The sequence below is a fragment of the Laetiporus sulphureus genome, assembly GCF_001632365.1.
Source record: "Laetiporus sulphureus 93-53 unplaced genomic scaffold LAESUscaffold_28, whole genome shotgun sequence".
NCBI lineage: Eukaryota > Fungi > Basidiomycota > Agaricomycetes > Polyporales > Laetiporaceae > Laetiporus > Laetiporus sulphureus.
This window is the reverse complement of record NW_024468537.1, coordinates 29,964-44,117: the sequence shown is the minus strand read 5'-3', so window position 1 is coordinate 44,117 and position 14,154 is coordinate 29,964. Positions and strand designations below refer to the sequence as shown.

The 14,154-nt window shown below is 51.7% G+C and overlaps 6 protein-coding genes across 6 annotated transcripts; 3 read left to right on the top strand and 3 right to left on the bottom strand.

Annotated features, from left to right (window-relative positions):
• LAESUDRAFT_656488 (uncharacterized protein) lies at nt 1-3,986 on the bottom strand (the record flags this gene model as incomplete). Its single annotated transcript, XM_040904620.1, has 25 exons — nt 1-128; nt 195-223; nt 278-397; nt 456-509; nt 560-707; nt 764-974; nt 1,065-1,399; nt 1,456-1,532; nt 1,587-1,635; nt 1,693-1,746; nt 1,800-1,885; nt 1,930-2,051; nt 2,106-2,156; nt 2,287-2,352; nt 2,420-2,497; nt 2,558-2,619; nt 2,684-2,745; nt 2,796-2,843; nt 2,897-2,980; nt 3,037-3,102; nt 3,165-3,361; nt 3,410-3,533; nt 3,635-3,682; nt 3,735-3,800; nt 3,853-3,986. The coding sequence occupies 25 exons, from the start codon at nt 3,984-3,986 to the stop codon at nt 1-3; spliced, it is 2,499 nt and encodes an 832-aa protein (XP_040762779.1).
• Nucleotides 3,987-3,995: 9 nt separating this feature from the next.
• Nucleotides 3,996-4,411, bottom strand: LAESUDRAFT_702593 (uncharacterized protein; the record flags this gene model as incomplete). The annotated part of the gene is made up of 2 exons (XM_040906492.1): nt 4,229-4,411; nt 3,996-4,152 (listed from the first exon to the last, which is right to left on the bottom strand). Coding segments are annotated over exons 1-2 (303 nt in total), but the record flags the coding sequence as incomplete, so codon positions are not given.
• Nucleotides 4,412-4,963: 552 nt separating this feature from the next.
• On the top strand, nt 4,964-7,388 carry LAESUDRAFT_727288 (beta-lactamase/transpeptidase-like protein). The gene is made up of 7 exons (XM_040909194.1): nt 4,964-5,429; nt 5,508-5,743; nt 5,797-5,905; nt 5,962-6,210; nt 6,266-6,454; nt 6,517-6,707; nt 6,762-7,388. The coding sequence occupies exons 1-7, from the start codon at nt 5,115-5,117 to the stop codon at nt 7,276-7,278; spliced, it is 1,806 nt and encodes a 601-aa protein (XP_040762777.1). The 5' UTR covers nt 4,964-5,114; the 3' UTR covers nt 7,279-7,388.
• A 344-nt stretch (nt 7,389-7,732) lies between these two features.
• On the top strand, nt 7,733-12,003 carry LAESUDRAFT_656511 (DNA/RNA polymerase; the record flags this gene model as incomplete). The annotated part of the gene is made up of 11 exons (XM_040904623.1): nt 7,733-8,458; nt 8,519-8,912; nt 8,967-9,411; nt 9,469-9,671; nt 9,733-10,088; nt 10,146-10,418; nt 10,471-10,935; nt 10,991-11,312; nt 11,366-11,457; nt 11,509-11,646; nt 11,695-12,003. 11 exons carry the CDS (start codon nt 7,733-7,735, stop codon nt 12,001-12,003), a joined length of 3,723 nt encoding a protein of 1,240 aa, XP_040762776.1.
• A 538-nt stretch (nt 12,004-12,541) lies between these two features.
• LAESUDRAFT_727286 (uncharacterized protein) lies at nt 12,542-13,036 on the top strand. The gene is made up of 2 exons (XM_040909193.1): nt 12,542-12,752; nt 12,809-13,036. The coding sequence occupies exons 1-2, from the start codon at nt 12,644-12,646 to the stop codon at nt 12,856-12,858; spliced, it is 159 nt and encodes a 52-aa protein (XP_040762775.1). The 5' UTR covers nt 12,542-12,643; the 3' UTR covers nt 12,859-13,036.
• A 504-nt stretch (nt 13,037-13,540) lies between these two features.
• On the bottom strand, nt 13,541-14,148 carry LAESUDRAFT_760500 (uncharacterized protein; the record flags this gene model as incomplete). Its single annotated transcript, XM_040912754.1, has 2 exons — nt 13,541-13,558; nt 13,609-14,148. 2 exons carry the CDS (start codon nt 14,146-14,148, stop codon nt 13,541-13,543), a joined length of 558 nt encoding a protein of 185 aa, XP_040762774.1.
• Between the last annotated feature and the right edge of the window lie 6 nt (nt 14,149-14,154).

Sequence of the window (14,154 nt, the reverse complement as noted above, 5' to 3'; positions counted from 1 at the left end):
CTATTGGAACATCAGGTCGGCACCGCAAGACGCAGCAAATGATGAGTAACATACGTCTTTGAGCTCTTTGACGCTCAGCTTGTGCAACTTGATACCTGTCCCCTCGCCGAGCGCGGCTTCCGCGAGGCCTGATTTTGGAGATCAATGAACGTTCACTCACCAAGGGCCGTGTGGTGATTCGGAGTCGCACTCACCGACTTTTGTCTCCTGCAGCTTGAGCATCCTGGAAACATGTGAGCTCTACAGCAAGCCCCCTTCTGCTCCACGCGACACCTACCGCTGCTCAATTGTGTCGCGCACGACAAGGCGCTTCACAAATACCTCCTTGTCCTGGCCAAGCCGATGGACGCGATCGTACGCCTGCGACTCGGAGGCATAGTTCCACCCAAGATCCATGCTGGGGATACGTAGTCAAGGCTTTGCGGTCAGATCGACGAAACGGAGAACAAGTTTACTTCACGATGCGGTTAGCTGAGACGAGGTTCAAACCGACCCCACCACACTTCGTGCTAAAGGCAGTCTAAACACTCGCGCGAAAGCGTAGGTTAACGCGACACACCTGATCAAAGCGACCTTCAGCCCACCCGGCTTCCTGAACTGCATCAAGACCTCCTCGCGCGCCCCGCGGCTCATCTTGCCGTCGTACCGCAGGCTGCGAATGCCGTAGCGCGAAAACAGTGTCTCGATCAAATCTAGCATCGATGTCCCTAGCATCATTCGACAATTTAGCGAACCGTTGACAAAGGATCGATCGTGAACTCACACTGCGAAAAGACGATGATCTTGTCGCCCGAGGCCTCCCACTCCTTGAGGCATTCGATGAGCGCCAGCATCTTCGTGCTCGGCTCCATATTGTCATCGCTCCGCTTCCATGTCGCGATGAGCGCGTCCGACATCTCCCACGGTCCCTCGGGATCCGAGCGCGTCGCTCTTGGATTGCCATTCTGCTGGGCCCGTTTCTTGCCCATGATCTCCTTCATGGTCACGCTAATCTCCATGTCCTAATGATGTAAAGCCAAAACAATAAGCAGTGATTGTTGGACGTAATTTAGGACGACACGAACATCATCTACAGCGTCGCTGCCTTCAGTATTGTCCACCGTTTTCTTGCTTTTCTCCTTCCTTTTCGCTTGAGAGCTAGGTGAAGTCGACGCTGCAGCGGACAGGAGCTGCGAGACGTCAGGAAGGTCCTCCTCCGAGCTAGAGCTCAGGTCGACGATCTCCTCGATCTGCTGGCGACAGGGAACAGATGTTTCTGCGTCTGAGCGCCCAGCCGCCCGGTGGCGCGCGTTCTGCGCTCGACGCTTTGCACTTCGGAGCTCCTCGTCTGACGGCTCAAATGCAGAGGAGCGGAAGACATTTGCGGGCCGCAAGTCCATCATCTTCTTGCAAGTCGGGCCTTCGTTGGACAATCAATGATGATCACAACAGTGGCAGAGGACCAGCATGACGCACATGGACGGAGGCCCTTCGCTACAGCTGCCTCGAATTCCTTCTCAACTCGAAGATTCGTTTGCTCATCGGCGTTCCCACTGATCGAATACGATCCTTAGGAGCGATCGACACAATGCACAGCACTTACTTACAATTCGCCGTTATGTTCAATGTTGGAAGTCGCCAGGACGTCGAGACACTCTATCACACATTGTCAGAGATTGGTTGGTGAGGACTACGTGCTATATTTGCACGCACCTGCACATATCTCGTGTCCACACCCGAGCAACCTCCCGCTGTCGTTCATGAACACTGCGGCAATCCTATCAACCAAAGCAGAACTGAACCTAGCCAGGGATACGTACAATCTCCACAGACAGGACAAGTCGGCTCCGGTTCGTCCGACTCGTCATCAAAGTCTAGTGAGTTCACTTTTGCGCGAGCCATAAATCTGGACGTTTGATCAATTGTAGGCCCACCATATAGTGAACACACACTCGCCTCTGCTTGATCTCCGTGACCCATCGTCCACCATATTGCTTGGTGGCTCGTGCCAACTCTCTGTCCGCATTACTGCCAACAAGCATCGTTGGGTCTGAAAACTCTTCTGCAAGACCCTATCGAAAACGTTATGAAGTGCATTGATCAACTGGGCCAGCTATTAAGCTCACCAGTATCAAGTTTGGATGACAGCACAGCTGACGGAGGCGCAGGATCATGACCTAACGACCTGAATGTATAGGGTGGACCAGGGAAGGACAGCACTTTGACTCACCAGAACTGCCGAATGGCTGTTCCCACATGCATCAGTACAATATGATCGCGGATATTGCAGAATGCCTACTTTTTGACAATAGTGTTATCCCTGATGAACCTGCTGATCTGAATTTGTGCACGCCGCTCGAAGTTGTCGTACAGCTGCGGTATATTTTCATTGAGCAAGTGCAGCTCTTGCCGGTGCGCTTCCAACCAAGACGAGGCGTACCTTACGCTCTTCGTCCGAGAAGTCCAACTCCACGAGGTCAACGTGCTTCTCAGGGAGTTGAAGGATAGGCTCGCCCTCCTAACAGGGTAGGGATAGCAATTCACCATCAGTTCTGCAATGAAAGTAGACTGCGCATACGATCTCCGCGTTTTTCGTACGTCTCAACATCAGTGGCTTTAGGACCTCCTGAGCACGCAAGCCTACACCAATGCACTTCAATCAACTTCCTGATAGAGAAGCACGCCACATAATGCGCGCACATACCAGCAAGCGGTGCATCTTCCAACTGGACTTTCGCAATGTACTCATTGAAGTCTTTCCAGTCACTGAATGTCATGATCAACGACATATCACTTGCAATGCTCATCGCACGCACTTCCATGGCCGGAAGCGCCCAAAGCGCAGGAGGCCGTATATATCTGCCCTGACTTCAAGAATCAGTGGCTGATGTAGTGCTCGGCTGCTGCGGCTGCTCACAGGGTATTCGTGATGGGTGTTCCTGTCAAACACCACCGATAGCGCGAGCGGAGCATTGCGACTGCTTGGCTCGACCGCGTCGCTCTGCGATGGATGATCAATACCCGCAGACCGTTAGCAGTAGCACAAAGCAGGTGCACCTGTTTCGAATGAACTGAGATTCATCCAGGATGACTCGGAACCACTTTGTACGTGCCAGGACACCCCTGTAAAGCAATAAGAAAGTTGACGATTGCTACGCAATGACTTGAGGTAATGAAAGGCGAACCCATTATCCATCAACCAGCGCATCTCCTCGCCTTCCTCGATGTCTGCTGGAAGCGCGAAGTCGTGGTTTAGGGTGTGATACGTTGCAATAATCACGTCCTTGTGCGCGATCGCTGAAGTTGATTTGAGCTTGTCCCTGCCGTGGTGGATATGCACAGTGAACATCCCGTTCGTCTTGCTCGTGATCTCATCTTTCCACTGTGTCCGACGTGAGAAGGACTTCGGATGATAGTTTGAGGCACGCACCTGGAGAAGCAACGCGGCTGGAACGACGATGAGTGTGCTGCGATTGCTTTCGTCTTCATCGGGGAGGTTCATCGCCATGGTCGCAATCATTTGCACGGTTTTACCTGACATTCTGTCAGATATACTGAAGTCGCCTGGGTAGACATCGCTGTACCGAGACCCATCTCATCCCTAACATACCGGTGAGAGTCAGCACGAGACCGAACGACAGATGAGATTACTTACGCGAGAATGCCTCCCTTATGCGGGCTGCTATGTTCTTGGTCCAGCATCCTGCTCTCATTGCCAATTAACACGTAAATAAGACGAGAGACTCCTAGCGTACCAGGCAACACCTATAATCTGGTGTGGAAGCAAGCGAACTTCCATACCGGGTAGTAGATCTTTTTTACTTATGGAAACCTGTAAACAGAGAAGTCGCGCAAAAGTGCGAAATCACTTACCCGCGAAGCTGCAGCTTTTGCATAGCAGACTGCACGTCCACCCCGTGCGATGAGTTGTCGATCGACCTGGTCACGAACTCGGCAATCCTGGATGGTAGGCTATGTAAGACAAACGCTAGGTCGCACACATCCATGGCGTTAACCTCATCGCTTGATCCCTTCCTCCATAGTCGATGGCATGAATCGTGCTTTCATTGTCATATCGCAAAGCAAATCCACTGGTCAGGTTGGAGGAACTGCTGGCCTTGTTCGGGGGGGACGCGCTGCCAGCTCGGCTATGAAGAAGTTGGGATAATAAACCTATACTTGCCAGAAGTTCCATCAAAGACTCAAGGTCTACGGATGTCATCAACACGGAAGGATTGCGGGAACATACCGGCAGACAGTCCAACTGGGACAGGAGTGCCGAATAGGTTCTCCGTTTCGACATGACTGTTTGATGTCCTTTTTTTCTTGCGACCACTAAAACCGCTTCCTGACACAGGTAGGGTTTCTATAGGCCTCTTTAGACCATTTGTAGGCATATTACGGCCGCGCAACGCGTCCAATGATGACGACGCCACACCGGACGTTGAGAGAAGTGCAGGGTTGTCGAGCGCGGCCAACATACGCGAACTACCGACACCAGACGCGACCTTGGGTGTCGAATACGTGTCCGACATGTTCTTGAGCTCGCGAATCCTCGCACTGAGTGGTAACGTCAACAAAGAGGCAGTCTAAAAACGGTCAAGGTCGACGAGAAGTACGGTGCACAATTAGCGCCCATTGTCGAGCCGATTCAACGCGGGCGGGCGAACGGGCCACTTCCGTCTATTCTGTCGTTGAATTGAAAAGGGCCACCGATAGAATTCATTGCTCGACTGGCATTAGGGATATGTACAAGTAACAAACCCCGCGTTTCCTGTCTCGAGAAATTATCCGAGAACAATGTAACAACTCCGTCCCCTTCGGATACTTGTGAAGAATCTCGACCGGCGTCGCAAATCGCAACGGGTTCAAAAGCTGTGCTTTCAGCTTTTCATGCTGCGAGGGGGAATGTTGTATGCTTACAAGACGTGATTGCTATGGTCTGAAGCAACCTTACTGACCCGTACAAGACAGTTTCAAGATAGCCGGTATCCCCACAAGCCACGCGGACCTCACGATTCATGAGACTCGCGTTCTCATGATAAGTTGCTTCATCATCACTTTCGGAGAAGCTCTACTGTTCAGGACGTCCTCGTTAGAGCTAAGGCTACAGCTGGTTGCTGTAGAAACCCGCCATGCTGAGCTTTACGCTGCTCGTTTTCTCTATCCTGCTGCATCGTAGTCTTGCTGCGATATCTGCGGACGCATTCTATCAACTGCCACTGGCCCTAGGAGGGACCTTAGTCGCGCCTCCGTCGACAACAGTGCTAAGCAAGCATGCTATTACTCCAGAACTGTCTGACTACATTGAGAGGCTGCTGAAGACCGCTCGTATTCCTGGTATCGCTCTGGGAGTCGTACATGTTTCGGAAGGGCAGGAACCGGTCATCGAGTTGGAAGCATGGGGGCACAGGACAGAAGAAGGGGATGGGCATGACATGACTCCGGACGTAAGCATTCTTCTACGATGCTTCACATCTTCTTCGACGGGCAACCCTCGAGGAACGTGATCACTGATTGATTTCCAGTCACTCTTTACTATAGCCTCATGCTCCAAGGCATTCCTTGCTAGCTCTGTCGGGCTGCTCATGGATGATTTCAGCCAAGGTCGGAATGTGACTCCTCTGCCACCAGGCGTCTCGCGGTTCGATTGGGATACGAAGCTGAAGGACATCCTGCCCGATGACTGGGTGCTCGCGGACGAGTGGGCAAGTCAGAAGGCTAACATTCGTGACATCCTCGCGCATGTCTCTGGTCTGCCGAGGTGAACAGTATTGCCCGCTGCAGTCTTCCAAAGAGTAACGTACCTGGCCTCAGGCATGACTTTTCATATGGTCCGAAGGACTCAACTCAGGACGTTGTGCGCAACCTGCGCAATCTGCGACCTGCATATGAGCTGCGTAAGACATGGCATTACAACAATCAGGTATATTCTTGTGAAACCTCACGGTCTGCCAGAACTAACGAGATCGGCCCGTTTAGATGTATAAGACGGGAGCATACCTCGTGTCGCAGTACGCGAACACTACGTACACCTCCTTTGTGAAGTCTCGGCTCTTCGAGCAAATGAACATGACTTCATCAACATTCTGGCCTGAAGAAGCAGCCAAAGCGGGAAAATTCACTCAAACTTGGACCAAATTTGGTCGACGCATTCCGTCGGGATTCCACCAAGACATTGTCGAGCTCTTAGCTGGTGCAGGAGGTGTTATCACTAGTGCAGAAGATATGGTGTGTTGACGGCAAGAGGAAATCGTTTGGAAATTCACTAAAGTTATCTTTGCAGACCAAATGGCTGATCACGCTGCTGAATCACGGTGTAGATGCGGCAACACATAAAATCATACTCCCTCGCTCAACGTTCGATGAGATGACGACTGCTCATTCCATCATAAAGGGCGCTGGAGCGACCCCAGACATGTCCTTCGAAGGATATGGGATGGGATGGATCCGATGGTCATACCAAGGCCACGAAGTTCGTCGGAGCATTCCATATCTCACGCTCCGAAGAATTTCATTTGACAGCGTGGTGAACAGATCGTCTCACATACCGGTGGGGTACCTGGCATATCTACTCGCGTCGCGTTCCTTCCGTCGGACGGCCTCGGATTGGTGTTGCTCGCAAATGCTGACGAGAAGGCGAGCGCGAACGAAGCGATTATGTACCGAGTTGTTGAGGACGTTTTGGGGCTACGCCGGGTAGACCGACCTCTAGCGCATGACTCCAGGTTCGTGCTCACGCTCTTTAACCGGTAGCGATATTGACTGAGCAAACTACATAGCTCACTCGCAGATGAAGAGCAGTCGAGATCCATTGAGCATGAGAGGGCGTCGGGAATTAGAGAACCGCCTTCGCTAGACCTGGAGAAATACACAGGGACTTACAGCAACCTTGGGTATGGCGCCTTCACATTGTGTTCGCCAGAGAGCACCTCGCACTACTGTACAGAGGTGCTCGCCGACTTTGCTCCCTTTCGCAGCCCGAACGAACAAGCCCTGTATGCCTCTTGGCCACGCATTTGGTCGACACATTTACGTTCGGTTCCAAAGGAAGGCGAGACGTTTGACTTCCAGTTTACCACGCTTTTTCCACGTGGCTATGGCTTGAACAGCACTGCATTTGAGACTTTCGAGACGGACGAGTCGGGAGGAACAGGAATGTTCGTCCTGCAGGAGAGGAATGGAGAACAGGATGTGAAAGGCTTTGCTCTAATGCTGGAGGAGGAAGCGGTGAAGGAAAGAAAGAAACACTTTGAAGATATCGAAGGTTACGCGGATGCTTGGTTTAGAAAAATATGATGTACTATCCCGTCATTTATCATTCTCAACGAACGTTTATGCATGTACCTGGGTCTTAACGCTGTGCTCGGTATCATGCCTGGTGAACCGGTGTTTTGCCTTTATAAGATGGATTTCGACAGAATGCTCTTTACGGAAATCGTGGAGGGAATGATCACGTGATTGTATATTGATATTTGCTCGCAACAAATATTGCCGGTGGCGGCAAATTTTCGAAATACTGATCTATAGCAAGGTCTTGCCGACACCTCCTCGACCAAGACGGCCACCTAGACGCTGACCTGCAGACATCATGATCCCCAGAACTGCTGCTCGCAAGGTGGAGATGACTTGGGTGTCAAACTCCCGCCAGAGCCTTCCTCGCCCGGCTCGTCTGTACTCTACTCCTTCAAAACGGGCGAATGCTCCTGCTCTTGCTACCGGTGCCGCACCAGTTGACCAATATCCTCCTTTTATGCTACAGAAGAAGTCGCAAACAGTAGCGCAAGTCGACATGGAGGCGTTTCTACAACGCCGGCCAGCCTACACTATCCTCCCTACGCCCTTGCCGGACCACGAGCCTAACAAGTTTAACAGCCTTTACTTTACAGACTCGCCGACTCAGGACTTACTTTCAGTCATGGATGCATGTTTGCACAATCTATATGACGTACCGCGAGCGAAGGCCGTTTTCGATAATATGCGGACAACAGAGAAGGGCGAGGCCCTCCTTAGCGAGCGGGTATACAATGCTTTCCTGGATGCATATCTCACGTTGGCCAGCTTGGAGAAAACTGTGGAACCAGATGTGTATTTGACAGAATTCTGGCAACTCTACGGTGAGATGGAGCGGAGCAATTATCTCAAGCCAAGTGAACATACGTACGCACTCGCGCTGCTTGCTTGGATGCGCCACAATCCGGAATCGGCTAAGCCATTGCATGTTGAGGGCGTGCGAGGGCCAATGCAAATCTTGCAGAGCATTCTAGATCGCGAAATCTCAGTTGCGATTGTGGTGTCCAACAAGGCGTTCACAACGACGGAAGAGTCAGTGCAGGCAATCAAGGTGCTCTCAAAGGCTGCGGTAGAGGCGGGTCTTTTAACAGTCGTCAACGAGCTCGGCACAGCAGAGATGCTTGGACGGACGGAGGTCGATCCGCTTGAGAATGTGCCTGAGGCGATACCGGTCATGCGACCCAAGGTGAGTTGAAATGCATTATTGCTGCCGGCGGCTTTAATAGATGGTTACTTGGGGAAACAGAGAGTAGATATCGAGGTCAAACAGCGACAGGACGGTTCAATCGCGAGTATGACGAGCAAGGGCAAACCAGAAGAACAGGAGAGTGAAGTGCCGTATAACATTCAAACACTACGCAGGCATTTATCACAATTAGTGCTCGCTCGACGCGTGCTTCCGGAAGATGTTGCTTCCAGACAAAAGCTGCTGGAAGATTCAGTGTATGATGTTGCCGTAGACCGTCTCAGGCACCAGGCAGAGGTACTTGATGGGTTAGGTTTGGGCAGTAAGGGCCTGAAGAGCAAGGATATCCGCGCTTGGATGTGGGAGTGGCACCAGAAGCTGCAGGTTCGACTAGAGGCCGAGATCGCGAATATGGTTGCGGAAGAGCGGCACATACAGGCGGACGTGAAGATCGGTATGCCCATTTACGTCCAGAAGTCCATTCGGATTACTCATAAGCAAGTTGTAGGTGATCCCAAACGTCTGGTCGGGCTGAGCCCATTCCTTAGCCTTCTCTCGCCAGAGAAGCTCTCCCTCATCGTGATACTCGAGCTCATGCGCCTCGAGGGCACCGGCGGTGTGGTGGATGGCATGAAGACGGCACGAGCGCTACTCGCTGTCGGAAAGGCCGTCGAACTCGAGTATAAGGCCGAGATGTGCAAAAAGAATAACATTAGCATTCCGACGACCACCCCAGGCCGACCGGCCCACGGATCCTTCTTCACGAACTTGGGTGTTCGCGATCTACATGCACGCCGTGTTACGGCGGCAAAGTTCGTGGAAGACTCGGAGGACTGGACGACGGAGTGGACGCAGACTGTACGTGTCAAGGTCGGCAGTTTTCTCGTTGACTGTCTGGTGGATATTGCCACCATTCTGAGGACAGGCAATGACCCCAGAACTAGGGAGGATGTGTAAGTGTCCGATATGCATTCATGCTTCTGAGTATGTGAACGCTGTATGTCCTATAGGTCAGAAGAACAGCCCGCGTTTTTCCACACGTACGAGTATATTCGCGGATTCAAGCTCGGCGTCATCAAACTCAATCCTCAAATTGCGGAAAAAATGGCGAATGAGTCGCTGCGTGAGACTCTTCACCCTCGACATCTTCCTATGCTTGTGGAACCGAAGCCATGGTTGAGCTATGATCAAGGCGGGTATATTTACAACAAGAGTGAGTTAGTCCCTCAATTGTTGTCACTTTAATATGTTGATCATCACATTTGTTATCTTAGCTTGGGCCATGCGATTCAAAGATTCCCAGGAACAAGCAAGCTATCTGCGGGAGGCATCTCAATTGGGTAACCTGGAGCTGATCTACGCTAGTTTGGATGTGCTCGGCAGCACCCCTTGGAAGATCAACCGGAAGGTGTTCGATGTCGTGCTCGAGGTGTGGAACTCAGGCAAACGGGGGAACAAGATCCCCCCTGCGGTATATGATGGACCTGAGCCGGAGAGGCCAGAAAATATTGATACGGACCAGGCCCAAAGGCTCATTTACCTGACGAGGCAGAAACATTATAATTTGGAGAAGGCGCACAACCATTCAGACAGATGTAGTGTTAATTATAAGATCGAGATCGCCCGAGCCGTGAGCCATTCCGTGTTCCTTTTACCCTGAAGACCTGCTCATATGAAACCTTGCTAGTTTCTCGGCGACACGATCTATTTTCCGCACAATGTCGACTTCCGTGGACGTGCTTACCCGATCCCACCGCACCTGAGTCATATCGGCGACGACCTCAGTCGTGGACTCCTGATGTTCGCCGAGGCGAAGCCTCTAGGAGAAAGCGGTCTGAAATGGCTCAAAATTCATCTCGCCAACTTATATGGATACGACAAAGCGAGTCTCGATGATCGTGTCAAGTTCGCGGAGGAGCATTTCGATGACATCTCCGACAGTGCAGAAAACCCCTTGACTGTAAGTTTGATGTTAATAATATCGCAGGATAGCGTTGATGGTTTTGATGTAGGGACGGAAATGGTGGACCCACGCCGACGACCCTTGGCAATGTCTTGCCACCTGTAAGGAGCTCAAAGCCGCGCTGGACTCCCCGGATCCGCTCGCGTACGAATGCGCCCTGCCCGTGCATCAAGATGGCACTTGCAATGGCCTGCAGCACTATGCTGCACTCGGTGGTGACGCCCAGGGCGCGAAGCAGGTCAATTTGGACGTGACAGATAAGCCCTCGGACGTCTACACCTATGTTGCGAACATGGTGGAGCAGGCCATGCTTAAGGACATTGAGAACGGTAATAAGTATGCGGAGATGCTGTCAGGCAAGGTGGCGCGCAAGGTTGTCAAACAGACCGTTATGACAACGGTTTATGGCGTGACGTTCATCGGCGCGCGGGACCAGCTCGAAAAGCAGCTGAAGGACAGAGGCGATATCCCCTCGGAAGAATGTTGGAATGCTGCAACCTATCTCGCGAAGCAGGTTGGTCTACCGCCTGTGCACTGCCCGTGATTTGATTGAAGTCATTCGTCTGCAGGTGCTCAGCTGTATCGGCGATCTGTTCAAGGGCGCCAAGAGTATTCAGAACTGGCTGAACGCGTCTGGGCGTCTGATCGCGAAGTCCATCCCTCGCGACCGTCTGGGGGAGCTGGAGAAGCCCATTGTTAACAGGATCAATTCGAAGAATAAAAAGAAGGACACTCCCGCGAACCGCCTGAAGAGAGAGCAAATGACGTCAGTTGTGTGGACCACGCCGCTTGGGCTCCCGATCGTGCAGCCGTACAGGGCCACGAAACGCAAGCAAATCATCACAGCGATGCAAACGGTGTACATCTCCGATCCAAGCATTCCAACGCATGGTGTGTAGCGATTAAACTCGGGCAGTACGGCGACGTTGACGGGTCGTTTGTAGTGAGCTCCATGAAGCAGGCGTCCGCGTTCCCGCCCAACTTCATTCATAGTCTCGACGCGACGCACATGATGCTGACTGCACTCGAATGTCGGGTATGTCTCCAAACACAGGTCTTCCGACTGGTGCTTATTGTATGATTGCAGTCGCGGGGTTTGACGTTCGCCTCGGTACACGACTCGTACTGGACGCACGCCAATAACATTGATGAGATGTCCACCATCATTCGTGACACCTTTATTGCGCTCCATTCCTCCGATATTCTGTCGAAGCTCCGAGACGAGGTATGTGCGGTCTGGCTGACCTTCAGTGAAATCCTGACCCCTTTATAGTTCATGGAACGCTACAAGGATCACTTGATCCCTGCCAGTATTTTCAGAAACAAGAAGCGAACACCTGTGGCGGAAGAGCACGGGGCAGACACTGAGGACCTGGAGGCCGCCACCAAGGACGGGGAGGTTGAACCGATCGTTCAAAAGCGTCGGGCTAGTCGCAAAAAGGTTCCCGCCGAAGATACTGAGTCTGCCGATTCCTCCTTGGCGGATAAGTTTGTTGACCTGACAAGCGTGCTACCGCCTCTCCCTGAGAAGGGCGAGTTCGACGTGAACACCATCAAAGAATCGCTGTATTTCTTCTCGTAATATCTCACCACGTTATCGCTCTCCCTCTGGTGCTGCTCCCCTCTCCGTCCTCAGTATCATCGGTCGTCTCTCATGTGTTTTCTCATGGCGTTGTACTCACACATTCTATCACCATGCAACTGCGTATTGCCAGTGTAAATTATTCGCATTCATAGACTAACTACAGTAATGATGAAAAGTAGATGGGTTTGGCAGGATACCGGGTCGCCAGATACTCGTTTGCGTGGGTTGCCTAGTATCTTATTGTTAGATCCTCGGTCTACTTTTTGATAACGTGCTAGGTATAGTGTATGTGTCAAAGTTAACAAAATAGACCGAACAGACGGAACAATCGATGCGAGCGTGCTCGTTTTCAGCTTGATTTTGTGACATCGGTTATGGAGCTGCTGTGGCGGGTGTTGCGTTTACTGCACGACTTTGAGTGTATATAAACACACAATTTCTACCGTCAACTTTCTACCTATACACTCTTCTGATACCTAACGTGTCTGCTATCAACGACAACGCCTTCCTCCCTCAGCCTCCCCCCGAGTACCACATCCACGCAGCGGAATACAATGTGGACGTAACGAACGGCTCGCAAACCTAACAGGGAAACAATCAGCGCCCGTTCGTCGCTTGCACAGATGACAATGCGGTGATGGCTGGAGGTCAACATGGCATGCCCGGCACCGCTGCACCAGGTGTGCAGTCTGAGAAAAACGCATACAGCGACGACAGACCTATGAATGTGCAGCCTACAGTGCAAGGTAACTTGTCTGAATCTCCTCTCACGACCACCTGCATCTCATCAAACCAAAATCAGGCGGTGTAGCAGTCGGCGGACAGAGCGATCTTCCTGAAGGCAAGGCTTAGCTGACGAATAAGATCATTGGCAAGGCACGCAACGTGCCACTGGCAGTGATAGAGCTTTGCATTCTCATTAGCATATGTTGATATATACTCGCCAGACTGCCGGCAAAGCCATTCACAACCCTGATCTGCACAAGGGAGGACTCTGTGAAGCAGAAGGCAAGGGTGCCGTCAAAGGCGAGGCCAAGGCCTCTCATGACAGGCGATGGGATGAATCACTTCGCGTAGCGACTAGGCATTCAATTCTGTAGCTCGCGTCGTTATAATCCCGCGCATGACTCTTGATTGATATTGTGGGCGATGACCTACTAAGCACTGCATTGAAGGAGCACAACACTCCGTCAGACAGAGTGGTGCAGAATTTGGCTTCCAGTATGGATGAAATGTTCACACCTCATCAGAATTCCGCTCATAGAACAAATGAGTAACACACTGTAGAATCAGCAAAGTCCGTACATGTCCACCGCACTCAATCATCGGATCAAACAAGCCAACAGCAGTCATCAATGTCTCCGGAGGGCACGCTGACACCTGCGCTCCAGAATCATTGGCGATGCCGGTGCAGAACTCAACATCCTCTCACAACAGAAGCGCGTCGCTCTACAGCAAAATCTTAGTTAGCTTACGCGAGGTCAGGAATAGTCTTTTCACTCACTTTATCAGCCGTTGCTTGTCTGCGAATATTCTAATCGAGCACTTTAAGCTGTAACACGCGTCAATAACCTATTTAGAAGGTTAATGACCAGGACATACATCGGAAAGGGCGACTGCAAATGCATCTTCCAGCTCTTTACTCGATTTGACCAACTGTTGCCATGCATCATTCTGGCTGTCGTCGTCATCGTAACGATAATAGTGATTGATTTTTCTTATGCCAGCACGTTCTATGGCAGGCATCGCCAAAGTGACATCTCGAGCTGGTCCTGCTCCGTCTTTGCCATGGGTTAACGCAGGCAGTCTTGCCCGGTACCAGAGGTGCTGATAGTGGAGGCCATATTGTCGCAATTCCAAGGATATGCTCTTACTCCAATGCGGTAGTTGGGAGGGGCTGTAACAGCCGTTACTGAATTTATCCATGATGTGTTTTTGGCAATTCAATCGGCATTGAAGGATCATGCGATAGTGTGGAGCGGGTATGCCCTCCATCTCTGGGCACCAGTCACACTTTTGAACGGGAAGAAGCCTCGCCGCCTCCCGCATCTCTTCCTCCCACTTCATCCGCATGGCAAGAAGACAGGCCCGCAACGCGTTGGATCCGATGCACTCCACCCACGTCCGCTTTGCCCACTTCATAGCCGA